At 45.1% G+C, this 26938-nt stretch overlaps 3 protein-coding genes across 4 annotated transcripts; 2 read left to right on the forward strand and 1 right to left on the reverse strand.

Annotated features, from left to right (window-relative positions):
• Positions 1-8821: 8821 nt before the first annotated feature.
• On the forward strand, positions 8822-12178 carry LOC109743455 (uncharacterized). The gene is made up of 6 exons (XM_020302546.4): positions 8822-8981; positions 9716-9848; positions 9935-10038; positions 10160-10331; positions 10435-10575; positions 11534-12178. Exons 1-6 carry the CDS (start codon positions 8929-8931, stop codon positions 11888-11890), a joined length of 960 nt encoding a protein of 319 aa, XP_020158135.1. The 5' UTR covers positions 8822-8928; the 3' UTR covers positions 11891-12178.
• A 3763-nt stretch (positions 12179-15941) lies between these two features.
• On the forward strand, positions 15942-22880 carry LOC109743452 (uncharacterized). Its single transcript, XM_020302544.4, has 6 exons — positions 15942-17517; positions 17621-17672; positions 17979-18077; positions 22160-22224; positions 22331-22501; positions 22581-22880. The coding sequence occupies exons 1-6, from the start codon at positions 16171-16173 to the stop codon at positions 22647-22649; spliced, it is 1803 nt and encodes a 600-aa protein (XP_020158133.2). The 5' UTR covers positions 15942-16170; the 3' UTR covers positions 22650-22880.
• A 129-nt stretch (positions 22881-23009) lies between these two features.
• LOC109743456 (uncharacterized) lies at positions 23010-26828 on the reverse strand. Of its 2 annotated transcripts, none has more exons than XM_020302548.3 (10): positions 26624-26828; positions 26358-26555; positions 26170-26272; positions 25404-25474; positions 25223-25327; positions 24693-24726; positions 24370-24470; positions 23783-23842; positions 23527-23724; positions 23010-23439 (listed from the first exon to the last, which is right to left on the reverse strand). In XM_020302548.3, exons 1-10 carry the CDS (start codon positions 26813-26815, stop codon positions 23347-23349), a joined length of 1155 nt encoding a protein of 384 aa, XP_020158137.2. In that variant the 5' UTR covers positions 26816-26828; the 3' UTR covers positions 23010-23346. The 2 variants fall into 2 exon arrangements, with proteins under 2 accessions (XP_020158137.2, XP_020158136.2); XM_020302547.3 differs by having other exon boundaries at positions 25404-25477.
• Positions 26829-26938: the final 110 nt, after the last annotated feature.

The following is a 26938-nucleotide window of genomic DNA, read 5'->3' on the forward strand; positions in this document are numbered from 1 at the left end:
GGAATTATTAGAATACTCTATGTGCTTCACTTATATCTTTTGAGTTATGTAGTTTTTGCTCTAGTACTTCACTTATATCTTTTTAGAGCACGGTGGTGGATTTGTTTTATAGAAACTATTGATCTCTCATGCTTCACTTAGATTATTTTGAGAGTCTTAAATAGCATGGTAATTTGTTTAAATAATCCTAATATGCTAGGTATTCAAGATTAGTAAAAACTTTCTTATGAGTGTGTTGAATACTAAGAGAAGTTTGATGCTTGATGATTATTTTGAGATATGGAGGTAGTGATATCAAAGTTGTGCTAGTTGAGTAGTTGTGAATTTGAGAAATACTTGTGTTGAAGTTTGCAAGTCCCGTAGCATGCACGTATGGTAAACGTTATGTAACAAATTTGAAACATGAGGTGTTCTTTGATTGTCCTCCTTATGAGTGGCGGTTGGGGACGAGCGATGGTCTTTTCCTACCAATCTATCCCCCTAGGAGCATGCGCGTAGTGCTTGGTTTTTGATGACCTGTAGTTTTTGCAATAAGTATGTCAGTTCTTTATGACTAATGTTGAGTCCATGGATTATACGCACTCTCACCTTTCCATCATTGCTAGCCTCTTCGGTACCGTGCATTGCCCTTTCTCACATTGAGAGTTGGTGCAAACTTCGCCGGTGCATCCAAACCCCGTGATATGATACGCTCTTTCACACATAAACCTCCTTATATCTTCCTCAAAACAGCCACCATACCTACCTATTATGGCATTTCCATAGCCATTCCGAGATATATTGCCATGCTTTCCACCATTCCGTTTATCATGACACGTTCATCATTGTCATATTGCTTTGCATGATCATGTAGTTGACATAGTATTTGTGGCAAAGCCACCGTTCATAATTCTTTCATACATGTCACTCTTGGTTCATTGCATATCCTGGTACACCGCCGGAGGCATTCATATAAAGTCATACTTTGTTCTAGTATCGAGTTGTAATCATTGAGTTGTAAACAAATAGAAGTGTGATGATCATCATTTTCTAGAGCATTGTCCCAAGTGAGGAATAAAAAAAAGAGAAAGGCCATAAAAAAAAGAGAAGGCCCAAAAAAATGAGAGAAAAAGAGAGAAGGGACAATGTTACTATCCTTTTACCACACTTGTGCTTCAAAGTAGCACCATAATCTTCATGATAGAGAGTCTCTTGTTTTGACACTTTCATATACTAGTGGGAATTTTTCATTATAGAACTTGGCTTGTATATTCCAACAATGGGCCTCCTCAAGTGCCCTAGGTCTTCGTGAGCAAGCAAGTTGGATGCACACCCACTTAGTTTCTTTTGTTGAGCTTTCATATATTTATAGCTCTAGTGCATCTGTTGCATGGCAATCCCTACTCCTTGCATTAACATTAATCGATGGGCATCTCCATAGCTCATTGATTAGCCTCGTTGATGTGAGACTTTCTCCTTTTTTGCCTTCTTCACATAACCCCCATCATCATATTCTATTCCACCCATAGTGCTATATCCATGGCTCACGCTCATGTATTGCGTGAAGGTTGAAAAAGTTTGAGATTACTAAAGTATGAAACAATTGCTTGGTTGTCATCGGGGTTGTGCATGATGAGAGCATTCTTGTGTGACGAAAATGGAGCATGACTAAACTATATGATTTTGTAGGGATGAACTTTCTTTGGCCATGTTATTTTGAGAGGACATAATTGCTTAGTTAGTATGCTTGAAGTATTATTATTTTTAGGGCCTTCTTGAACTTTTATCTTGAATCTTTCGGATCTGAATATTCATACCACAATTAAGAAGAATTACATTGAAATTATGCCAAGTAGCATTCCACATCAAAAATTCTGTTTTTATCATTTACCTACTCGAGGACGAGCAGGAATTAAGCTTGGGGATGCTTGATACGTCTCCAACGTATCTATAATTTTTGATTGCTCCATGCTATATTATCTTCTGTTTTGGACATTATTGGGATTTATTATTCACTTTTATATTATTTTTGGGACTAACCTATTAACCGGAGGCCCAGCCCAGAATTGTTGTTTTTTGCCTATTTCAGAGTTTCGCGGAAAAAGAATATCAAACGGAGTCCAAACGGAATGAAACCTTCGGGAACGTGATTTTTGGAATGAACATGATCCAGAGGACTTGGACCCTACGTCAAGAAAGCTACCAGGAAGCCACGAGGTAGGGGGGCGCGCCTACCCCCCTGGGCGCGCCCTCCACCCTCGTGGGCCCCACGTTGCTCCACCGACGTACTCCTTCCTCCTATATATACATACGTACCCCCAAACGATCAGATACGGAGCCAAAAACCTAATTCCACCGCCGCAACCCTCTGTACCCACGAGATCCCATCTTGGGGCATGTTCCGGAGCTCCGCCGGAGGGGGCATCGATCACGGAGGGCTTCTACATCAACACCATAGCCTCTCCGATGAAGTGTGAGTAGTTTACCTCAGACCTTCGGGTCCATAGTTATTAGCTAGATGGCTTCCTCTCTCTTTTTGGATCTCAATACAATGTTCTCCCCCTCTCTTGTGGGGATCTATTCGATGTAATCTTCTTTTGCGGTGTGTTTGTTGAGACCGATGAATTGTGGGTTTATGATCAAGTTTATCTATGAACAATATTTGAATCTTCTGAATTCTTTTATGTATGATTGGTTATCTTCGCAAGTCTCTTCGAATTATCAGTTTGGTTTGGCCTACTAGATTGATCTTTCATGCAATGGGAGAAGTGCTTAGCTTTGGGTTCAATCTTGCAGTGTCCTTTCCCAGTGACAGTAGGGGCAGCAAGGCACGTATTGTATTGTTGCCATCGAGGATAACAAGATGGGGTTTTTATCATATTGCATGAATTTATTCCTCTACATCATGTCATCTTGCTTAAAGTGTTACTCTGTTCTTATGAACTTAATACTCTAGATGCATGCTGGATAGCGGTCGATGTGTGGAGTAATAGTAGTAGATGCAGGCAGGAGTCGGTCTACTTGTCTCGGACGTGATGCCTATATACATGATCATACCTAGATATTCTCATAACTATGCTCAATTCTGTCAATTGCTCAACAGTAATTTGTTCACCCATCGTAAAATACTTATGCTCTTGAGAGAAGCCACTAGTGAAACCTATGGCCCCCGGGTCTATTTTCCATCATATTAATCTTCCAACACTTAGTTATTTCCGTTGCTTTTATTTTACTTTGCATATTTATCATAAAAATACCAAAAATATTATCTTATCATATCTATCAGATCTCACTCTCGTAAGTGACTGTGTAGGGATTGACAACCCCTTATCACGTTGGTTGCGAGGATTTATTTGTTTGTGTAGGTGCGAGGGACTCGCGCGTAGCCTCCTACTAGATTGATACCTTGGTTCTCAAAAACTGAGGGAAATACTTACGCTACTTTGCTGCATCACCCTTTCCTCTTAAAGGGAAACCAACGCAGTGCTCAAGAGGTAGCAATGTAGTCTACCTTTCGCTGCATGTTAATAGGTTCATTTCTATCGTTTGTCTTCGAAACTCCCATGTTTTGAAGACTTTCATAAAAATCGCCTATTCACCCCCCCTCTAGTCGATAACTAGCACTTTCAGGCCATCACAAGGGGTTGGACTAGAGTCGTGTGTGCCTTCTACATGGAGGAGGGCACAATATGGGCATTCCGCTTCACCTTGTTCAGCAACCAGAATATATTTCGCCTCTTTCTTTACCGTCTTTAATAGTACAAGTATACAACTGTGGTTCATCATTCTTTATTTAATTCTTATGTAATTCTTGAACATATGTACCTATGAACCGAATAATGCATTGGTTGTTTGAACCTGATGGATATGAATAAAGTTGTAGCATACATTCAAATTCAAATCAAAATCCTGTACAATTTGAAAAAGCAGCAATTAAATTACGGTGAAATTATGCTCTCCAGGTTGTTACGGCACACACGGTTGGTAAAACACAAACATTTGCGATATGCACCATAATCCGAGATGGTTCACAGAGAGGAAACGTGTGCAAGCATGCACACAGTTGCCATTTGCAAAGCGTGTGCGATGTCAGACAATATCACAAATGGTGTGGGCAAACTAAACATTTGTGTTAGTTGCCTTATCGTACACGATTCGCAACCATGAACTGTTTCTGATGAAGTATGCATCGTAAACGTTGCACCACGGAATAGCGTGTGCGATAGTTGTCGTGTACGACGATGTTACGACGTCCGACGTTTCGTAATCCTGTCCGACACTCGTACGACAATTAGCTAATCTTCTTAACAGTGAACCGTTTGTGATGGGTTGCGCATCATACACATTCTATAATAGTGAACCGTTTGTGATGGGCCGCGCATCGTAAACGTAGCACCACAGAATACCGACTGCGCTGGCAATGCGAGCAGAAACGAGTAGGAGTACTATAGGGGCCCTATCCCCGACGGTTTTGGGTCGTGTGGGAAGGACCCCCCATCGCCCACACTCACTTGCGACGGTTTGAAATGCCGTCGCGGAAAGGGGTTAAAAACAGTTTGTATAGCACCGACGCGCACCAGTGTAAGTTATCATCGGTGCAGTAAAGCAATAAAAATTGCCTCTAAAAGTGTGAGATCATTTAGTGTAAGAGAAAATTGAGTGTTATACAAACTTGTGATGGTGAAGAATAAAAGCGACAGGCTGCATAATAAAGGTTGCTATCACAAGGGGCAATACAACGTGACTTTCTTTTGCACTAAGGGGTTGAGCATACAAACAAATAAGCGCATGGCAACCTCTGCTTCCCTCTGCGAAGGGCCTATCTTTTACTTCTATGCAAGAGTCAAAGTTTTTCTCTCTATCCCTTTTATTTTTATCCTTTGGCAAGCATCATGTGGTGAGGAAAGATCTAGGCACATATGTCCAGTTGAATATGGATGGCATGAGTTATTATTGTTGACATCACCCTTGAGGTGAATACGTTGGGAGGCGAAACTATAAGCCCCTATCTTTCTATGTGTCTGGTTGAAACATTTTGCTCTTGTGTATGCGGTGAGTGTTAGCAATCATAGAAGACTATATGATGGTTGAGTATGTGGACTTTCCTAAAGGCTACGATACGTGACCCTTCCTGAAAAGATGATGAATTGTAGTTGCAAAGTTGACTGAGAACATAGTTTGTTGGTTTCTAATAGAGTTTATGCTTTATACTTCAATTGTGTGATGAATTGTCACTTATTCATGGGAAGTCTATGATAAAAGTCTTATGTTTAAATTTGTTGCTGTTATAATAATCAACATGATGCTTCTATGTCCGTATTTTGTTTTTATCGACACCTCTCTCTCTAAGCATGTGGACATGTTTTCCGATTTCGGTTTTCGCCTGAGGACAAGCGAGGTCTAAGCTTGGGGGAGTTGACACGTCCATTTTGCATCATGTTTTCCTACCGTTATTTATGACGTTTATATATGTAATAATGCCTTTTGGAGTAATTCTAATGCCTTTACTCTCATAATATGCAAGGTTTACACAAGGAGGGAGAATTCCGGCAGCTGGAAATCTGGACCTGGAAAAGCTACGTCAGGCCACCTATTCTGCACAACTCCAAACAAGCTAAAACTTCACAGACATTTTTTATGAAATATTTGAGGAATACTGGAGCCAATAAGTACCAGAGGGGGCCCACCAGGCGGGCACAACCCACCTGGGCGCGCTAGGGAGCCCAGGGGCGCCCTAGTGGGTTGTGCTTACCTAGGCCCACCTCCGGTGCCCATCTTCTAGTATATAAGTCATTTTGACCTAGAAAAAAAATAAGGGGAGGACTTTCGGGACGGAGCGCCGCCGTCTCGAGGCGAAACTTGGGCAGGAGCACTTTTGCCCTCCGGTAGAGCGATTCTGCCAGGGGAACTTCCCTCCCGGAGGGGGGAATCATCGTCATCATCATCACCAACAATTCTCCCATCTTGGGGAGGGAAATCTCCATCAACATCTTCAACAACACCATCTCCTCTCAAACCCTAATTCATCACTTGCGTTCAATCTTTGTACCGGAACTATAGATTGGTGCTTGTGGGTGACTAGTAGTGTTGATTACATCTTGTAGTTGATTACTAAATGGTTTATTTGGTGGAAGATTATATGTTCAGATCCAATATGCTATTTAATACCCCTTTGATCTTGAGCATGATTATCATTTGTGAGTAGTTACTTTTGTTCTTGAGGTCATGGGAGAAATCATGTTGCAAGTAATCATGTGAACTTGATATGTGTTCGATATTTTGATAGTATGTATGTTGTGATTCCCTTAGTGGTGTCATGTGAACGTCGACTACATGACACTTCACCATATTTGGGCCTAAGGGAATGCATTGTGGAGTAGTTATTAGATGATGGGTTGCGAGAGTGACAGAAGCTTAAACCCTAGTTTATGCGCTATTCCGTAAGGGACCGAATGGATCCAAAAGTTTAATGCTATGGTTAGAATTTATTCTTAATACTTTTCTCGTAGTTGCGGATGCTTGCGAGGGGGTTAATCATAAGTAGGAGGTTTGTTCAAGTAAGAACAACACCTAAGCACCGATTCACCCACATATCAAATTATCAAAGTAGCGAACACAAATCGAACCAACATGATGGAAGTGACTAGATGAAATTCCCATGTAACCTCAAGAACGCTTTGCTTACTATAAGAGACCATTTTGGCCCGTACTTTGCCTCAAAAGGATTGGGATACCTTGCTGCACTTTTGTTACTACTATCATTACCTGCCCGTTACAAATTATCTGGCTATCAAACTACTCCGTTACTTACAATTTCAGCACTTGCAGACATTACCTTGCTGAAAACCACTTGTCATTTCCTTCTGCTCCTCGTTGGGTTCGACGCTCTTACTTATCGAAAAGAGCTACAATTGATCCCCTATACTTGTGGGTCATCAGTCTACCTACGACCGTAGGATGAATCATGAGTGGCACCTTTGAGCATATCTGTGATCGTGCAAGGAGTAAACTGTTCGGTTATTCAGAAAGAGATCTAGCATGTGTGGGTCGTGAAGTGTTGTTGAAATCTGTCATCCAAGCTATTCCAACATTTAGCATGACATGCTTCCACCTGACAAATAAGGTGTGCAAGAACATTACATCTTGCATGGACATGTATTTTTGGAGCAGTAACATCAACTGGAAATCTATGCACTGGCTCTCTTGGAAGAAATTGGCGTCTACAAAAGAAATAGGAGGGATGGGATTCCGTGACCTCGAGGCATTCAATATTGCATTGCTGGGGAAGCACGGGTGAAGGTTTATGTTGTATTCCGATACATTATGCTCCTGGGTTATGAAGAGCAGATATTCCCCTAACTCGGAATTTATGGCTGCAACAGTTCCAAAAACAACGTCACCTATGTGGAGAGCAATTGTGGCCGGCCGAGAGGCTATGAAGTTAGGCTTGATTAAGCGTGTTGGGGATGGAACCACGATCTCCATTTGGCAAGACAAGTGGATCCCCGATACTATCTCGATGACCCCTATATTCAAACTAGAGAACACGACACTCCAGCTTGTGAATGAGTTGATCGATTAGGAGAGTTGGACATGGCAACATGATCTGGTTCGTGGAACTTTTCTGGCACCAGATGCTGAAGCAATATTGAACATTCCGTTATGCAGTGGTGGTGGAGAGGATTTTTAGGCTTGGGCCTTTGCATCAATAGGGAACTATTCTGTCAAATCAGCGTATCGTACTCTCATGACTCATAAAGAGTGGTTGGCTCTAGAGTAAGGGACGGTTGCGTGCACCTCACAGACCGAACAACAACTATGGAATTCTCTGTGGAAGCTCAAGGTTATACCAAAAGTACGAGTTTTTTGGTGGCGTGTTCTTAACAAGATACTGCCAGCCGAAGAAACTCTGTAAAGGCGGCACATCAAAGAGTTGGATCGCTGGAACGTATGCCTTGCAATGAATGAGGATCTGATGCATGCACTGATCCATTGTTCACATGCAAAACGCTTCTGGACAGAAGCTGAAGCTTTGTTCGATTTTCAGCTACCACGCTTGCTCCCGGATACTTGGTCTCGGGACATCGTATGTGATTGCAGGTTTTCGGATAATGAACGAGCGAAAATCATAATAGTGATGTGGACTATCTGGCACTCTCGAAATAGATGGGTCCATGATCAACAACAGCTTGACCCTGGGAATGCTGTGAGGAAGATAAGGGAAGATTTTGCACTACTTGAGCTGCCTAGGCAACATGCTTCCATATTACCAGGTTATGGGTGGCGCCCTCCTGAGCATGGAATGGCAAAGATCAGCTGTGATGGAGCCATCGATGTTATGTCTGGTAAAGGAGGAGCAGGAGGTGTTGCTTGCTCGGCTACTTGTTTGCTGGGCTCGTGGTGTAAACCACATGACGAGGTGACGGAGCGTTTGATCATGGAGACGCTAGCTCTCCGGGAAGGAGTCATATTCGCCAAATTAAGAGGTCTCACACATGTGATTTTTGGAGACGGACTGCATGGCATTGGTGAACTTATGGAATTCTCGGCACATAGACCGTTCTGTCGTGGCATCGATCCTAGATGAAATTGGAGAGCTAGCCTTAGATTTTGATTTTTTTTCTGGTTCAACATGTATAAAGAACAGCCAATTTGCCAGCCCATTTGTGTGTGAAGCGTGCTTGCTCACTTTTGTTAACCGACAATTGCTGAGACTTTACATCTTTATTCTTGGTGAGTAGTCTTCTTGCAGACTGCCCCAGGAATACTTTTGTTGAATAAAGCTCTCATAATTTCCCCAAAAGAAAAGAAGAAAAGGATCTGGCGTATGGTGTAAACTTTAAAAGTAATCAAGTAAAGGGGCACACCTGCAAATATACACGGAACAGCTTTCTTTCCCCTTCGCCTTCGTCTTCGCCGTGTCAGGTGGATCAGCGGCCGGCACTGACGATGTCGTCCCTCAACTCGCTCTTCAACCGCTCCTCCCCCTTCGGCACCAAATGGTTCGCTTCCCTCTCAGATCCCATCACTACCCGCTTTTCCTACAGTTCCTATTATCGGTTTTCGTCAGCGACCCTAGGATCGGCGGGTTTCGCTGTGATTATTAGGAGTTCTAGATTTAGAATTCCGCTCAGGAAGATGTTCGGCGGATGGCCTGTGTGGCGATGGGGAAAAAGTAGCGCTGGGGCATCTGGATCCTTGGGCGGTGAATTACTGTTGCTGGATGGGGTATATTAGAGCTTCGTAGGAAAATTTTGAAGTGGTAACATGATCCATATCAGGCTCAATATTGCAAAAATCATATGACAGTTTCGTTTTATACATGTCATATATGAGTATAAGAGTCACCAGAACTGGATTGAGCTAACAAAACTGAACAAATACAAGTATTGGCGTGTTATCCCCACTGGGTCCCATGGTGGTTTTGCATAACAGTTTACAGTTACTATAGGAGTAATGAAAGAAGCCATCGACTATCAGCCCGTTCACTATTATAAGATGTTCTAACTTTTTTCTGATTCGGATGTAGACACATTTTAGTGTGTTTGTTCACTCATTTCAGTCCGTATGTAGTCCATATTGAAATATCCAAAACATTATATTTGTGAACGGAGGGAGTACTAGTCAATTCTTACCATAACCATTTCATGTTTCACACCGCTCTTACATTGTTACCGGAGAGGCAGTCTTGCTTTATTTATGCCCATAATTAACAGAAGTTCCCAACTTTGTGTAGCAAAACATGCTTGAATTTGATCATTTCGAGGATCAAGCTGCTGCGCAATAGGAGGGAGATGCAACTGATAAATATGCGCAAAGAGATGGTTCAGTATCTTCAGACAGGCCAGGAGTCTATTGCGAGGATTCGGGTAAATTACATTTACAGCTATAATTGTTTCCCAAGGTTCCGATCTTCTCCTTGTGCAGTTCTCTAACATGCCATTATTAATAATAGGTTGAGCATATTATTCGGGAGCAAAATATATTGGCTGCCTATGAGATTGTCGAGCTTTTCTGTGAATTTGTTCTGGCACGAGTCCCTATTGTTGAGGCCCAAAAGTAGGTCGTGATTTATCAAATCTGATCTTAGTAAAATACATGTTACTATGTAGATATCACGATTCTTTCTTTCTCTCACTTTTAGAATATAATTAAAGCTACTGGTTTTATGATGGAACAGGGAATGCCCCATAGAATTGAGAGAAGCAATAGCTAGTATAATCTTTGCATCAGGAAGATGCTCAGACTTGCCTGAGCTAATGCATCTCCGTAATTTGTTTACCACCAAGTATGGGAAGGAGTTTGTTGCTGCTGCTATGGAATTGCGCCCTGATTGTGGTGTTAATCGCACAGTAAGAAGATCTCCAATATAATCTTTCCTTCAGAAATCCATGTTATGTTGCTTGCGAATCAAGTGTCTTGTGCAATTTCACAATTTGAGCATTGTGTATGCAGATAATTGAGAAGCTTTCAGTTAAGGCTCCATCAGCGGAATCAAAGTTGAAGGTTTTGAAAGCTATTGCTCACGAGTACAATCTTGACTGGGATTCATCTAATACTGAAGCAGAATTCAATAAGAAATACGAAGATCTGCTGGTAATACATGCTAACCTTTTGCTTATTTCCTAATTATTAGACATAAATGCTAATGGATGTGCTGTTTCATAAGTGAGTTTTAAAATTGTGTGTTCTATCACTACTTCCTAAAATGAAATAAACTGTCATGCTGGAAGAACTGCTCATTTTAACATCTCGATGGACTTGACATCTAGGTACACTGACCTTTTAGATTCGCTCACTAGTGTTTCAGTTGAATTAAGAAAAAGAATCTGTATACATGCTCTTCCTGACATATGATTACAGATACTGAGAAGCCTTTTGTTTTTTTGTATGTTTATTTTGCGATTTAACTTTCACCTAGGTATCTAAGACTGGACTGCACGCTCCACAGTCTACTATCATGTTTTGCATGGCGGGTGCATTATGTTGTGCACTTATTTTTATCTGTCTTGTAAACTAGTATTCCCTTCCTGTATCATTGTTTGGTCCCATCCTTGCCTCGGTAGTCCTTGTTCACAGAAGAGGTCTATTGCTACTCTAGGTGAAAGTTAAGGTGTACTCACTCCGTTCCTAAATATAAGTCTTTTAAGAGATTCCACGATGGACTACATACGGAGCAAAATGAGTGAATCTACACTTTTAAATATGTCTATATACATCCGTATGTAGTTCGTATTGGAATCTCTAAAAAGACTTATATTTAGGAACGGAGGGAGTATATAGAAGTCTACAGTGTATAGGTTGATTCTGATTCTTATATGGTGACTACAAAGTTCTTCGGTTGCTTGCCTGGAAGACTCTAGGGAACAACATTTTGAACGGTTTGGTGCAATTGATTAAGGAAAGTTACAAGAAGAATAAAAAATAAATCACAGACCCCTCAGAAATAGCAACAAAGAAATCAGAGAACTTATTTCAAGCCTCTGTTTATGCCTACAGTTAGCTCATCTGAAAAACTAGAAATTCACTTCATTTGTTATGTGCTTGTCTGCAGGATGATTCAGGATCATCAGTCCGCCAAGGCCAAACACCTACAATTGAGAGCTCTCCAGCCTCTTCCATTTCCAGAGATAAGCCATCTATTCTACCTGTCAACGACACAAGCAAAAACAAAACTCCCGAGTCCCCAAAGTCACCTGCTGTGAGTTCAAGAGCATATGCTGCCACCAAGAGTAATGTGGCCAGTCAAGAGCATCAGCCCCCTGCTGCGGAGAGATCATCCTGCGCTGGCCCAGGCTCGTCGGACGTGCTAGAAAAGGCCCGAGCTGCCATTGCTGCGGCCACCCGTGCCTCCGCCGCTGCCCGTGCAGCAGCAGAGCTTGTTAACAAGGTTAAAGTTACAACTCAATGATCTACTCCCGCTGTGGAGGCACGATTTGACGACTCGCCGTCATGACCCGATGAACATGTATGTTCCATTGCATAACAATTATGTGTATTCCTCTGTAAGTGCGTTGCTTGGTTGCATGTACACCTTTTTTCATGGACCATGAATTGTAGTAAATCATAGCAGTGGTGAGAACCAAATGTCTTAGCAGTCTGCAGCACGAAGGACTATCTATCGCTCCTTCTGCCACAAAGTCTGTACATTTGGCTGATTGATGTTATTCTGATTGGCACCCTCAATCTGCGGTGAAAATACGCGTGCTTTTTGGAGTCTTGATGCAAACCATGGTCAAAACACCTCGATTCCAGCCTGCTCTGCTGCTGCTCCCGCTCTCTTAGTCGCCCGTCTGGAAGGCTGGAACACCCTAACCTCGAATCCATGGCTGTTCGGCCTTGCCAGAGCCGTCAACCAGCTATAAGGGAAACACTAGCCTTCCCCAGAATCAGCTCTTTACTATCCTGCCCCAAGCGAGAAAGCGCCGCCAAAGCAGCATGAGCAGGCTTATATTGCTACACAGCAATAGAGCTTGCGCCGCCCACAAAATGTTGTTCGAAGTCCCTCTTGCTCCGTGACTCCACTCCCGGAGCAGCCGGAGCCGCAGTTCAAATTTATGGAGCAGGGAAACAGGTACTCTGGATCCTTTAATTTGGCGGAGGTTTCCTGAACAACTTCTGAATGATCGGGTAAAGAGCGAGCTTCTTATAAGGGATCCAAAACGTCCAGCAAAGCGAAGCAACTGTTGAGTATCGTGATTATTAGAAAAGCTAGGATAGCGTAGGATATTATTTTACCTTGCCTTGTACTCCAAAATCATCATGTACTCCTATATATATGCCCACGAGGCTCAAGCAATACAACAAACATTACATCAATCCCTCTCTCCCTTCTAACATGGTATCAGTTTCCGGGTTCTAAACCCTAGCCGCCGCCGCTTCCGCACCCGCGCGCTGCCCCTGGGGCGGTCGGCCTCCATGACCGCCGCCGGGGGCCGCGCCGCCCGTACCTAGGGTTCGTCTGTCAGTCGTGTTGACCGGCTGCCCTAGAGAGTCTTTTTCCCGAGCCCTTGCTCCGTTTTTTTCGCTCTCTTGTCGGTCGTTTTGATCGGCGTTTTTCTTTTTGGTTTTTCGATCTCCACTTGATCGGTTTGTGTCGCCCGCCGCCGCCGTCGACCCCCGTGCGCCTCTACTCCGACATCGGCGCGACCGGCCGACCTCTTCACCGACCCGGCGGCCTCACGTGACAGGCGGCCCCTAACGGCCGCCGTCCGCGCATCTGCCCGCCCGTCGCCCCGACCCGGCGGCCTCGCGCGACAGTCGGCCCCTCACGGCCGTCGTCCGCGCGTCGGCCCACTCGTCGATCTACGCCGGCCATCACCGCTCTGTCCCCATGTTCAGCGCGCCCCTCCGCCGATCGAGCAACAGGCTGCCGTTGCGTCGCCCCGTCGGGCTGCAGCGCCGCCGCCTCGTGGTTCTCCCCGTGGCTGCACCGATCTGCGCCGCCGCTGCGTCGCCCCTTCGGGCCGTAGTGCCGCGGCACGTGATCCCCGCCGCCGCCCTGAGGCCGTTCCCGTGGTTGCACCACATCGCGCGCTGCCGCTGCGTCGCCCCTTCGGGTCATAGTGCCGCGGCCCGCGGTCAACCGCCGCACCGAGGCCGTCCGCTCCAGGGCGTTCCCGAGGCTGCACCGACCCTCGCGCTGCCGCTGCGTCGCCCCGTCGGGCCGTAGCGAGCGTGGCACGCGATCCCTACAACCGCTCTGAGGTCATCCCCGCCGTTGCCCCGACCAACCCGCCGCCGTTGCGTCGCCCCTTCGGGCCGTAATGCTGCGGCCCGCGGTCCTCCGCCGTCCACGCGCGTTGACTTCCACGTGATATGCGCTGCGCTGCCTCCCTTGGCGCGGGAACGTCACCGTCCGCGCCGGTCTTCGTCACCCTGTCGGGTTCATTATCGCCTACTTCGAGCACTGCCGCCGCGCTCCTTCTCTAGCCGCCGCCGCCTCCTTAGGCCGCCGCCGCCGCTGCTCTTCTTCCGCGGCTCCGCGGCGACTACCTCGACACCGGCGACCCCCGACTCGACACCGACCACGACGTTCTTTGCATGGCTACCTCGACTACGGCTACACCACCTACGCTCTCGGCTACCTCGACAAACGGCACAAAGGGCTACCGCCTTGCTTGAGCAACCTCGTCGGTTTCCACTCCAGCCACGATTTCCGCGATGCGTCGACCGTTACGACTGTGGGGGGTGTCCGTCGGTTTACCTTCGGATTCTTCTCCAGTCTCACCGTCTGCGTCGCTATCGTTGTGACTGCGGGGGATGTTGAGTATCGTGATTATTAGGAAAGCTAGGATAGCGTAGGATATTATTCTACCTTGCCTTGTACTCCAAGATCATCATGTACTCCTATATATATGCCCACGAGGCTCAAACAATACAACGAACATTACACCAATCCCTCTCTCCCTTCTAACAGCAACATTCCATTCTTTTCTGTTGTCAACATAGTAATCGTATCTTATACTAATCTAACTGAAACAACTATCCCAGTGTAGTTTCGAGAAACATGCACGGGTTTGGCTCCGTCGGTATTACAAACGGTTTTCCTTTTGTGAAAGGGGTCACTCAGGGGGGAAATCCGCAACGCTGCCCAAGCCCATGTGCTCCCGATGAGCAGTAAATTAAAAAAAATAGCAATAAAAAATTGATTATTTTTTTACATCCAAGTTGCTCGACTTTTCTAGAAGTGTGCAAAAGTTTGTGCTCAAATGACATTTGAGGAGCTCATGCCAAAAATGCGTGTTTTTCAAAGTTTCTTTGAGAACCAAATTTTGTATTTTTGTCACGACCTCCTCGAATGTCCTAGCACCACAAAAATCTGCACGTACCTTTTACTCACTTAAGCATCATGGATGCGGAAAAGGAATCGGTTTTTCTTATGAATTTACTGTTCATACGCAGGAATAGATGAGCTTGGCCTCAGAATAGCTGCTTTCGTCGTTCAGGCCACTTTTTCATTGAGACACCTTTTTCATGGTTTGATGAAGTGATCCCTCTGTTTCTTTGCCTGCAGTACATGTATTGGACTTACAGTGTGGGTCAACAGGAACTGGAGTTTCTCAGCCCGAGCTCAGATGAGCTCGGAAGAACAGTAAAATCAAAAAAATTGAAAACAAATCTGAATTTGTTTTGTGACAAATGTTCTAAGATCTTGCAAACTTTCATCATGGAAACACATTCCTGGAAGGCGTGGCAAAGAAAAATTGATACTCTGGAAATGAACACGACCAAAGTTTTGCCTAAAATTTCTAGGTACAATAACATGATGTCTGCAAGTGAAACTTTACATTTTTGGAAATAATTGACACAGGAGGTTTATCGGTTAACCATATATCCTCCAGAAATTCCAAAAAAACCATATATTCTCCGAAACCTATTTTTTTTTACCATAATGAACTGTTCTCTTACAATAACTATACAATACTATATCCTTTTTTGCTAGAATAATCCGAGGGTGCACGTCGATCCATCGAGGACAAGCAATAACACAAGTACAAGCACGAGAGTGAAATTTGTTAACGTGGATCCATCCCGGGCATGACTATGGATGTTCCTCATGTACTACTAAATCAACATAGTACAGCCGAGGATAAACCTGCCGATGCCGTCAGACTGCGCTCCGACAACCCGCCATGGCCAGTCTGGCCACCCTTGCCATGGGCGCTTGGACCGTCCTCTGGTGATTTGTCTTGGTCTACAACTTATGCCTAGTCACTTTTGGTTACCCGCAGTGCTCTTATATTAGCCTCGGGTTACACATGTTCGACTCAAACACCTAACCTTCCGCTAATTACAAATCTAACCATAGCACAATTCACACACATAATATTTGATACATAAATTTAACATTTTGCGGTGGCAATGCTATCTCCTTAATAGTAATCCATTCCAAAAGCAAGAGTTTCTAGGTGATGATTCACATAATCACATTGAGCCACAAGTCCACCCTTTGTTCGTAAATATAAGATGTTTTGGCAGTTCAATTTAAACTGCTAAAACGTTTTATACTTAGAAACAGAGGTAATACTTTGCTTGAATTACAGGAGTATTTTGATGTAGTAACACCTCAAAGTATACCATGTCTGAAGCCGTACGTAGCATGTACCTAAACTCTTCCTCTTGCTTTAGCAAGCTTGATTAAGCTAAAAGAACAAGGGCCGCTTCCTTTCATCGCTCGGTGTCTCGGTGATGCCGGTGATAATCTTGATCATCTCCTCCCGCTCGCGGATGCGCGCGTCCGCGGCGTCCGACTGCTCCGCCGTCAGCAGCAGCTCCTCCACGCGGCCCTCGTGCTCCTCCTCCGCAGCCCGCAGCTCGGCCACGGCCTTCCCCGTGCGCTCCTCGGCTTCCCGCCTCCTCGCCTCGGCCGCCTCCCTCTCCGTCTCCGCCGCGGCCAGGGCACGCTCCAGGGCCTTCACCTCCTCCTCTAGGTTCTCGACCGTCTCCGCCTCCGACGCCACGGCCTCCTTGACGGCCAGCAACCTGCCCCGCATCTGCGCCTCCTCTTCCGACACCGCGCCGCCGAGGACGGCCAGCACCGACGACCAGCACGACGACATGGCTGATCGACGGGCGTGTTCTCGTGTCGATCCGCTCTTGCACCGGAGATGCCACCAGCAAGATAACAAAAGTTATTTTACGTCCTGTGTACGAACTACGAAGGGAGGTGGCTACCTGATTTATCCCTGGTCCGGTCACGGCCGGTGTCCCGATCCTCCAACTCCTCTGCTTCTCCCTGGCCTTGTTCGACTCGGAGACGGGAGCGGGCCGCGGCCGCGAAGCGCGAGCTGGGCTTTGAGTCTTTCCAAAAGCAAAAGGGTGGTTTTTGTTGCTGCCTTCTGTATGGGCCCAAGCCGTATCGCGTTTGGTTTTGAGCCCAGCCCAAGCATCTCCCTAGGAAGAAAAGAACAAAGAGTAAACCCAGCCCACTCGCCGGCGTCCCGACCAGCGGGGATGGAGGAAGAGAAGGCGGCGGCGTACTACGACGAGCTCAACCGCAAGGGCGAGGGCGCCCGCCGCTTCAAGCAGGGTCTCGGCTTCTCCTCCGACGATCCCCAACCTGCCTCCTTCCCATCCAAGCCCAGCACCACCTCCTCCTCCTCGTTCCTCTCCGGCTTCGTCCGTGCCGGCGCTACCCCCACCCCCACCAGGCCGTCTCTGCCTCCCGAGGCCCCGTCCCGCCAGCGTCGTCGTTCTCGCTCGCCGTCCCCATCCCGTCCTCGGCCGCGGTCGAGGTCTCCGTCTCGCTCGCGCCGGCGCCGGTCAAGGTCTAGGTCCCGGTCGAGGGAGCGGAGGCGCCGGTCCAGGTCAAGGGAGAGGGGGGACCGCAGGTCGTCGCACCACAGGTCTAGGTCGAGGTCGCGCTCGCCGTCTCGCCGGAGTGGCAGGAGCTCACATGCCGAAGGCCGGCGTGACAGGCTTGGGGATCGGCGGCGCGACGACGGCGGCCAGAGCCGTCATAGCTCGAAGGCGCGCGGCGGTACGGATGGCGGTAAAGTGGACTACTCAAGGCTCATTGAAGGATACGATAGGATGGTTGGTTCCATCTTTCAATTACTGCCTTGTAACTGTGCGATTGTGCAGCAGTGTTGTTTACCTGTGGTATTTTCGGAGTGATGAGCTGTTGATGTTGTTGCAGACTCCTGCTGAGAGAGTGAAAGCAAAAATGAAGCTTCAGCTTTCAGAGACAGGTATTGCCACATCTTCTTTTTTTCTGTTTATGAGCATTCCATGGGTTATGCCCAATAGAGCGAGTACAGTGTGTGATCCTGCAGTAGTGCTTCATATGTCTGATTGTGAAATAAATCAACTATTGCACGCATGAGTAAAATGCTATTCAAATACATTAGGGAAAACCCTTTGTTATATTCATCTAATTCGTAGTTCAGCGCACACACAGTTATTGTGTAGGTTGTGTATGATCTTCGTGCCTTATGGCTGCTTTTTTTCATTGTTCTGAAGTGAAGATTATATTGTTTATTTTCAATGTTTGACAGCTTCGAAGGATTCCATCCTCGGAACTGCCACTGTGGGTTGGGGGAGGTTTGAATTCAACAAAGATGCTCCACTTGATGAAGATGACAATGATGTTGAAGGTCAGGCTTCTTATGGCTGCCTTTTTTAGTGAACTGATTATCCCCTCTATATGTAGCGAGTTCTTGTACCATTTTAGACACCCACATATTGATCCAATATTAGTTTCTGAAAGTTCGGCTGGGTAGTTGAATATGAAGCTCTGCTAGGATTTTGTAATCCTAATATCCTAGTTTAGGGTGTAGCCCTATGGAACACCGATATGGCGATACGGGATACGGCAATTTCTAGAAACAGCAATACGACGAGTATATATAAATAAAATAATTAATAAAATGACATGTAATAAAAACAAACATAATAAAATGTGTGAGATGAGGTCAAAATGTCGCCCCATTGGTTGCCTGATTGCCTTCATGCCTCTTTTCTTTTCATCCAGGTCCTCAACTCCTCATGGTGTATGCAAAATAGAAAATACTTCACATGATATTAGACTTGATAATTTGACATAGACAAGCGTGAAAAGTGGAAACATAAACATTAGCAAAGCAATTGCAAGCAGTAACATAAACAAGCTGCAGGCACTAGGCAGTAGCAGGCTAGCAGCAAAGCAATAGCAAGCACCAAGCAACCAAGCTGTAGCAAGCAGTAGCAAGCACCAAGCAGCAACAGCGGCAAGCTGTAGGTAGTAGCAGCAACGCAGCAACATCAGTGAGCAACGTCAATCTACATATTCTACAAGCAGCCACGAGCCAGCCACACATAGCCCAATTCGTACTCCAGCTTGGAGTAACAACACAAGGAGTAGCAAGTAGTAGCCACTAATGCTTGAAGACAAACAGATGAATGGATAGATCAACTAGAGAGGAGCAGAATTCGCTGGAGATGAATGGTAGCGACTGACTGCGCCGACGGAGAAAACCGATTCAGTGGAGGCGGCGGCTTGGCGAGTCAACAGGGCAGCGAGCCAATTCCAGGCGGCGGCGGTGACCACTTCAGGCGGCGAGCGCCAGTATGTGGCGGCGGCGAGGCGAGTCCAGGCAGTTGGTTGTGGCGGCTCGCTCATGCGCGTCTCCCCTGTCGTGCGAAGAGAGTGAAAGAGAGAGGGGGACAGATGCTAGGTTTGGTACTGGGATTCTACTGGGCTGGACGTTTTCCCAGTATCATGGATAGTGAACAGCCCGTATCTTCATTTTTTTTCAAACAAAATTTAAATCAAAAAATATGATACTCCGGCGATACGCGTATCGTGGCCGTATCGGCGCCGTTCCGGACAGGGACACACCAGTTTCCTACGCATCGGTGCTTCAGAGGTGTAGCCCACATTGCAAGTCCCTAGGATATAGCAAATTTCCCTCATGAAAAGTTAATTATGTTTACACACCCTAGCCAAATTTCTCATCAGCACATTCTTTTGTTTATCGATTTACCTTTTATTACCTGTGTTGCAAGATGCACTCTGCTCTAGGAAGGCAATATGGCTAATTGTCACAATGTGTATAATTCCATCTGAGAAAGTGTATAGTTTGCCATCTTCGCTTAATATTTGTACACATAGTGAAGAGACCAAATGGTGTACGTAGTTGTTCTTGTTCTATTGTTCTATTGTTCTATCAGGGTTTTATTGATGTAAAGTTGAGAATGGGTTTGGATCACACCTAGAATATAGTATGTCTGCTTTGGAGACAAACCTTGGAATCCAAAGGTTTTAGAGCATCTCCAGCCGTTGGAGCCCCCAAGAACACTACCGAACCAAAAAAATTGGTGTCTTGGGGGGTCAAATGCTTCATTCGGCCGAAATAGAAGTGCATGGGAAGGGCATCTTCCCAGCCACACCCCACCCCAACCAAAAGTTTGTGAGGGAAATGATTAAGTGGACCAAGAAAAACAACATGTGGGGAGACATGATTCGCCGAAGCTTCCGCCGGCGCCCTCAAGAGCCCCCCAACGCTCTGGGTTTCGCCTGGGTTTGCCGGCGCTATTTTGACGTCCTGGGGGGCGCTGGGGCGTGGCTGGGCTGTTTTTCGGCAAACAGCGTCGTCCGAGCCTAAAACCGAGCCTAAAAAGGTGTCTTGGGGGGCGGGTGGAGATGCTCTTAGACTTAGTAGAACTAAAACCGAGTACATGAGGTGTGGTTTCAGTACTACTAGGCACGAGGAGGAGGAGGTTAGCCTTGATGGGCAGGTGGTGCCTCAGAAGGACACATTTAGATATTTGGGGTCTATGCTGCAGAAGGATGGGGATATCGATGAAGATGTGAATCATCGAATCAAAGCCAGATGGATGAAGTGGCGCCAAGCTTCTGGCATTCTTTGTGACAAGGGAGTGCCACAAAAGCTAAAAGGCAAGTTCTATAGGACGGCGGTTCGACCCGCAATGGAGACGGAGTATATTAGTACCAATCTTCAAGAACAAGGGGGATGTTCAGAGTTGTACTAATTACCGTGGAATTAAGCTGATGAGCCATACAATGAAGCTATGGGAGAGAGTCATTGAGCACCGCTTAAGAAGAATGACAAGCGTGACCAAAAATCAGTTTGGTTTCATGCTTGGGAGGTCGACCATGGAAGCCATTTTCTTGGTACGACAACTTATGGAGAGATATAGGGAGCAAAAGAAGGACTTGCATATGTTCATTGGCTTGGAGAAGGCCTATGATAAGATACCACGGAATGTCATGTGGTGGGCCTTGGAGAAACACAAAGTCCCAGCAAAGTACATTACCTTCATCAAGGACATGTATGATAATGTTGTGACAAGTGTTCGAACAAGTGATGTCGACACTGACGACTTCCCGATTAAGATAGGACTGCATCAGGGGTCAGCTTTGAACCCTTGTCTTTTTGCATTGGTGATGGATGAGGTCACAAGGGATATACAAGGAGATATCCCATGGTGTATGCTCTTTGCGGATGATGTGGTGCTAGTTGACGATAGTCGGACAGGGGTAAATAGGAAGTTAGAGTTATGGAGACAAACCTTGGAATCGAAAGGGTTTAGGCTTAGTAGAACTAAAATCGAGTACATGATGTGCGGTTTCAGTACTACTAGGTGTGAGAAGGAGGAGGTTAGCCTTGATGGCCAGGTGGTTCCCCAGAAGGACACCTTTCGGTATTTGGGGTCAATGCTGCAGGGGGATGGGGGTATTGATGAAGATGTGAACCATCAAATCAAAGCTGGATGGATGAAGTGGCGCCAAGCTCCTGGCATTCTCCGTGACAAGAGAGTGCCACAAAAGCTAAAAGGCAAGTTCTACAGGACGGCGGTTCGACCCGCAATGTTGTATGGCGCTGAGTGTTGGCCGACTAAAAGGCGACATGTTCAACAGTTAGGTGTGGCGGAGATGCGTATGTTGAGATGGATGTGTGGCCACATGAGGAAGGATCGAGTCCGGAATGATGATATACGAGATAGAGTTGGGGTAGCACCAATTGAAGAGAAGCTTGTCCAACATCGTCTGAGATGGTTTGGGCATATTCAGCGCAGGCCTCCAGAAGCTCCAGTGCATAGCGGACGTCTAAAGCGTGCGGAGAATGTCAAGAGAGGGCGGGGTAGACCGAATTTGACATGGGAGGAGTCCGTTAAGAGAGACCTGAAGGATTGGAGTATCACCAAAGAGCTAGCTATGGACAGGGGTGCGTGGAAGCTTGCTATCCATGTGCCAGAGCCATGAGTTGGTTGCGAGATCTTATGGGTTTCACCTCTAGCCTACCCCAACTTGTTTGGGACTAAAGGCTTTGTTGTTGTTGTTGTTGTTGTTGTTGTATTGTTGCTATAGAGTTAATGCGCTACACTTGGTTAATATACAGGTTTGGAGCACCCAGAATATGAGAATATAGTTTACTGTGGTGTCTTTACTCTGTAGTTTGTATTAACGATAATTTACAACAGTTAGTGCAATACGTCAACTATTCGACCAACACCTTTATTAAGCTCTTCCTTGGCCACTGGAACTGGGATGCATCTTTTGAAGGATTGCAATGCCTATTTCTTGTTCTACACTATGCAAGATATTTAGTACCTTGAGCTTGTAAGAAGCTTTGGTGTATCATTCTACACAGAAGTTTGAACCCTTTGTTTTGGCATGTCAAAATTTGTTGTCTGATAACCCATAATTTGTCTGTCCCTGCTCTCCTTTTTTTAGTTGCTAATGATGACGCTACACTGGTTAAGCACATAGGGAAGAGCTTCCGACTTTCTATGGTGGAGGTACTTGTGCTATAAAACAGTGAATTTACAATTCTATATTAAATATTTTCCAACTTGTTCCTAACCAGCCGTATTTTGTATATGCCTTGTTGTTTGCATGTCATAGTCAAAGAATGAGAACATAGTCAGAGATGCACATGATGAGGCTATGTTTGGTGTACCTATGTCTTCGAATGTTGATACGGAAACATCTGAGGATGAGCTTAAAACCAATGGCGAAGGCAAGAAAGCTGAAGATGTTGAAGCTCAACCTAGCAGTTCCCTCATTAGCGATGAAGTAATTCCCCCTAGCTCTTCCATGCATTTTGTTTATTTTGGGTGTGCCAAAAGATACTAATGAAACAAAGTTCTGTTAGGTTCTGGCAAGGCAAAAGATGTCATGGAGAGAGAGGATGGAGAAGTTGCGGCAGAATTCAAATACATGAAGTTAGTCCTTGCTAAAATGTTGAATACTGTATACTTATACATCTGCTGTTCTCCTCATACACACATTGTATGTATCAGTTGTAACATTTGGCAGCATTGTGTTCAGGTCGATGTTTTGCGTAGTAATTCAATGTAAGATTTGTTGAGCAAACTGACCGTTGAAAGTTGTCCCTGTTGTGATTCTAAGTGATTCTAAATAGGTGAATGGTTATTGCAGTTTTACCAGAAAACATACTAATTGAACTGAATACAACAGTGCCGTTTGGAGCTGTCAACTGTTTTGTTATCGGCTTCTTGAACGTATGCTTTGCCATTGTCACCCCTGGTTGCTTCAACTGTCAGTCTGTGAAGCTTAGCAATCACAGCCAAATCATGATTGAATTCTCGAATGATGAAACCAACGTTATTCTGTCACCATCATTCAAGGTAACATTGTAACTAGAGCTGGAAACAGTACAGAGAAGCATGACAATCTGGAAAATTATTGATTTGTAAAAAAAAAGTTAGGGCAAAAAATCTAAATAATTTTCTTTACAAAAATTAAGACCATCTTTTTGCTCCCCTGCAAATTTCTCTAAGGATAAATGTCAACAGCCCTTTAATCCTGCAAGATGCATCTAAACCGAGCACGGCATATGGCCGTCGTGGCATTTGCATCCTTTGCACATGTGCTGCAAAATGAATGCAGATTTCCCTCTATGTTGATTTTAACAGCTTCTGACCACGCAAACCATTCCAGAAGTCCCGAGCTGTGGTTACCTTCTTTCCAGGTAGCTGAAGCTCCAAGACCTGATATGCACATGACACCAGACAAATTTGAGAAGGCCATGAGCAAAACAAGCAGAATGTCATTGTTATGGCAAACGGAGTTCATACCTCAAGCCAAGTTGACCCACTGCAAGGAACGAGCAGTGAGTTCCCTGAGAATAGTATTTCGTTTTCGTCTCCGACTTTGTCACATGACGTGGAAACGTTCGTACTGATAACCTTGATGTCTAGAACATCAGGTTCGCCATTTTGGTTCATAAGTTGCAATTTTGCACGGGTTCCAGGCCATCCTGCAAATGCTCGCACCTACCAGAGTTGGTTGGCAATAGCTTCCATGAGTACATTAAAGAATCAGAAAACTCACCTTGTTATGGAGAACTTTAGCTTCTTCGTCAAATGTCAGCCAGGACTCGTCCGAATTCATCTGGAAACAGATATTTTCATGATAAATTAGTTGACTTGAAGTGCCAGTAGATTAGGGTTTCAGTCTCAGCGAATGCGTTATTGGAACAAATTAAAACGAATGCTAGTTACAGCCATATAAATACTAATATAGGAAGAAATATGCCCTAAGAGAACTTCAGTACACATCGTACAGAGAGTAATGATCAGGTGAATGCAACAAATGGGCTTGCAATTCCCCCCACATAAGCTTATAGCTGCACTTGGAAGCAAACAGTGAATTTGATAAGGATTTTAGCAAGTCGTCGCATATGAACTAAACTGTAGCAGGACGTTTCACAAAGCTCATGCAACTTGTTTATTATTTATTTCGGTCAATGATGATTAACTTTATAGCATCAGGCTTGATGTTAGATTTTTTTTCCTAGTGAATTTTGACAAAGACTAGTACCGAGGAATTCTATACCCATCTGCATATCAAAATACTTAATTGAGTTGCATCAATTAAATAAGAAAAATATCTTTGTAGCCACTCCTGTCCATTACTACCTTGGGCGCCAGTGTAGCTTTGGAGTCATCTTGTGGCTTCGCCTTTTGCTTAGCTGAACCATCAAGAACGGATGGTAGTTCATCCAGCAGTAGCTTGGACCCTATTAATACAACTTCAAAATTACCAAGTCTGAATAGCTCAAAATTATCCTAAAATGTTCTTAAAATATTCAACCTGTTTCTCTGTGAATTGTAAAGCGTAATCAACTAATCAAGTCTATCTAGGAGAGGTATAACAGTAGGAAGACCAGCTCCATGTAATGGCCATGGAAGAGCTATATACATATCTTTGGTGATGGAATATGATCAGTTTGAGTTTATACCTATATTGAATAGTATAGCAAGCAGCTCTGGTGCCTACAAACAAAATGATAAAAGATTTATCAAACGGGACATTATGTAAAGCTGATAATCAAACAGCACAGCATCATCTGAAATTTAAATTATCTTCAGCTTCTAACATGAACTAACCCAACCCTTGCACAGAAGCATCATCAAGTAAATTAGCAAACAAATAACATATCATGCCAGTTTAAATAAGGTGCTCCCATGAAAAGTTTCCAATGTTAATCAGTCCTCACGAACACAGACAGACACCACACTAAAAATATGATAGTGCATTCGAACTATCTTCATTCAACGAGCATCTATTTTCATTACCAAGAAAGGAATCCCGAAATGATGGTTATAATTTATAAAGAATAGCAAGCGAGAAGCCTCAGTTTTTCTAACTATTAGCATCAGCACAAAATGATTTCAGTAAACATATGACAGTGTCAAAGACTTGCATAACTGCTTTTGCATAGCAGTCAAGATGATCCCTCAAACTGGCACAAGAACAAATATTATCTACCTTGATGCATTCATCGACAGAAAACCTTTCACAAGCAATCACTGGACCTGCATCCAAGGCACGGATAGTATATGCAAGGGAAACACCTGTTTCTGCAACACCATCCTACAGACATAGTTGATAACTTGGTATATGTCGTAATTTGACTGGCTCAGAATTGTAACAGGTGCATCATACAGACCTGCAATGCCCTCTGCACAGGAGCTGCACCACGATATAGAGGCAACAAACTTGGGTGTATATTAACTGTACCTGCTATACAAGGAGACATGACAAATGATCAGGGTTCAAAGTTTCCAAACAACATTTTTGTAGCAAAATTCATTGTGCCACATATTGTTTCCTGGCAGGGTATGGTTAGTAACACTGGTTCCCCTAAGCTTGACAGGTACTGGCTGGAAGTTCGGTTTGTGGGGAACCAGAGCAGAATCAGATCTAGCATGAATCATCATCCGACGAAGCTTGATTTGAAATTATTTGTAAATGTATTGCCTAATAATGGTGATGTATGGACATCGAGTGATCGGTGACAACTCTCTGGTAACCATTAATTCTCCTAGTCCTATGAATGATGATGCTAGCATGCAATAAGCTGATATGAGGAGTGGATATTTGGGGAATGGGTGGATTCCATAAATATTGCAACCATTAAAAAATGGTTAATGTGCGGTATCAATACAATATGAAATAGGCACAAAAAGAACTGATTTGGTTTTGAGCCACTGCAACAAAACTACCAAAGTCAAGCAGACATGTATAGTGAACTAAGTAGTAAAGTACAAGAACAAAATCCCAGTAGACAATAGTCGCTAGCCAATGTTGCTGGATTCCTAGTGAACTAGCATTACTGTTTGAACGTGAGGTAATTATTGTTCATCATGCAGCACAACAATTGAACTAAAACAAAGGCAATGCTCGCAATTTGACAGACAGATTTCTGGACTTACCACATGGTGGGATGTCAAGAAACCTCTGTGGCAAAATGTTCCCGTAAGCAGCAGTGATGCAAAGTTCTGGTTTCACCCCCTTCAAGTCAGACAGAAAGGACTCCTGCATTGCAAGACAAACCACTGTGAGCTGCACCACAATAGCCTCGATGTGGAGAAGACTAGGAGAACGGTTCTGAAGAAAGCACCTCCCCAGCGCGCTCGGGGGTGAAGATGAGGTCGCCAGGGAACCCACGCTCGAGCGCGAGCTGCGCGACGGCCGACGGCAACAGCTTCCTCCCCCTGTTCTTGGCGGCCGGCGGCTGCGTCACGACGGCAGCGACCTGGAATGCGGAGTCGGGGGAGCTGGACGCGGCCAACAACGTGTCCAGGACCGAGGCCGCCACCTAAGGTGCGATCCGAATCCTCGAATGAGACACCGGACTGGACGCTGGGAGTTTGCGGGAGGTGGTACCTGGGGAGATCCCAAGAAGACGATGTTCTTCTTCTTGGTGCCGGCGGCGGCGGATGTGGCCGAGGCAGATTTGGCGGCGCAGCAGAAGAAGCGGCGCAGCAGCGGCGGGGAGCAGCGCGCCATGATTCCTTGGAAATTTGGGATAGGGATTTGGGGCTGAAGGAACAGAAAACGGTGACGCCAAATCCTCATGCTCTAGTTGGAGATTGGAGGGCCAAGATTGAGTTCAGTTTATTTAACTTTATTTCATAAAACATGTTAGTCTATGTTCGAAAAAAGAAGATGTTAGTCTATTTGATTGATTCCCTTGATTCA

The sequence above is a fragment of the Aegilops tauschii genome, chromosome 3 (assembly GCF_002575655.3).
Source record: "Aegilops tauschii subsp. strangulata cultivar AL8/78 chromosome 3, Aet v6.0, whole genome shotgun sequence".
Taxonomy (NCBI): domain Eukaryota; kingdom Viridiplantae; phylum Streptophyta; class Magnoliopsida; order Poales; family Poaceae; genus Aegilops; species Aegilops tauschii.

What these genes read in the sequence shown, in the direction of transcription:
- LOC109743455 (XM_020302546.4), top strand. Translation starts at nt 8,929, where the DNA reads ATGTCGTCCCTCAACTCGCTCTTCAACCGCTCCTCCCCCTTCGGCACC. An exon ending in ATTGTGGTGTTAATCGCACA is followed by an intron (nt 10,332 to 10,434) that starts GTAAGAAGATCT and finishes TTGTGTATGCAG; the next exon opens with ATAATTGAGAAGCTTTCAGT. An exon ending in AGAAATACGAAGATCTGCTG is followed by an intron (nt 10,576 to 11,533) that starts GTAATACATGCT and finishes GCTTGTCTGCAG; the next exon opens with GATGATTCAGGATCATCAGT.
- LOC109743456 (XM_020302547.3), bottom strand. Translation starts at nt 26,815, where the DNA reads ATGAGGATTTGGCGTCACCGTTTTCTGTTCCTTCAGCCCCAAATCCCT. An exon ending in TCTTCTTGGGATCTCCCCAG is followed by an intron (nt 26,556 to 26,623) that starts GTACCACCTCCC and finishes ATCGCACCTTAG; the next exon opens with GTGGCGGCCTCGGTCCTGGA. An exon ending in TGCTATACTATTCAATATAG is followed by an intron (nt 24,471 to 24,692) that starts GTATAAACTCAA and finishes TTGTATTAATAG; the next exon opens with GGTCCAAGCTACTGCTGGAT.
- LOC109743452 (XM_020302544.4), top strand. Translation starts at nt 16,171, where the DNA reads ATGCCGGTGATAATCTTGATCATCTCCTCCCGCTCGCGGATGCGCGCG. An exon ending in GCTTCAGCTTTCAGAGACAG is followed by an intron (nt 17,673 to 17,978) that starts GTATTGCCACAT and finishes AATGTTTGACAG; the next exon opens with CTTCGAAGGATTCCATCCTC. An exon ending in TCCGACTTTCTATGGTGGAG is followed by an intron (nt 22,225 to 22,330) that starts GTACTTGTGCTA and finishes TGCATGTCATAG; the next exon opens with TCAAAGAATGAGAACATAGT.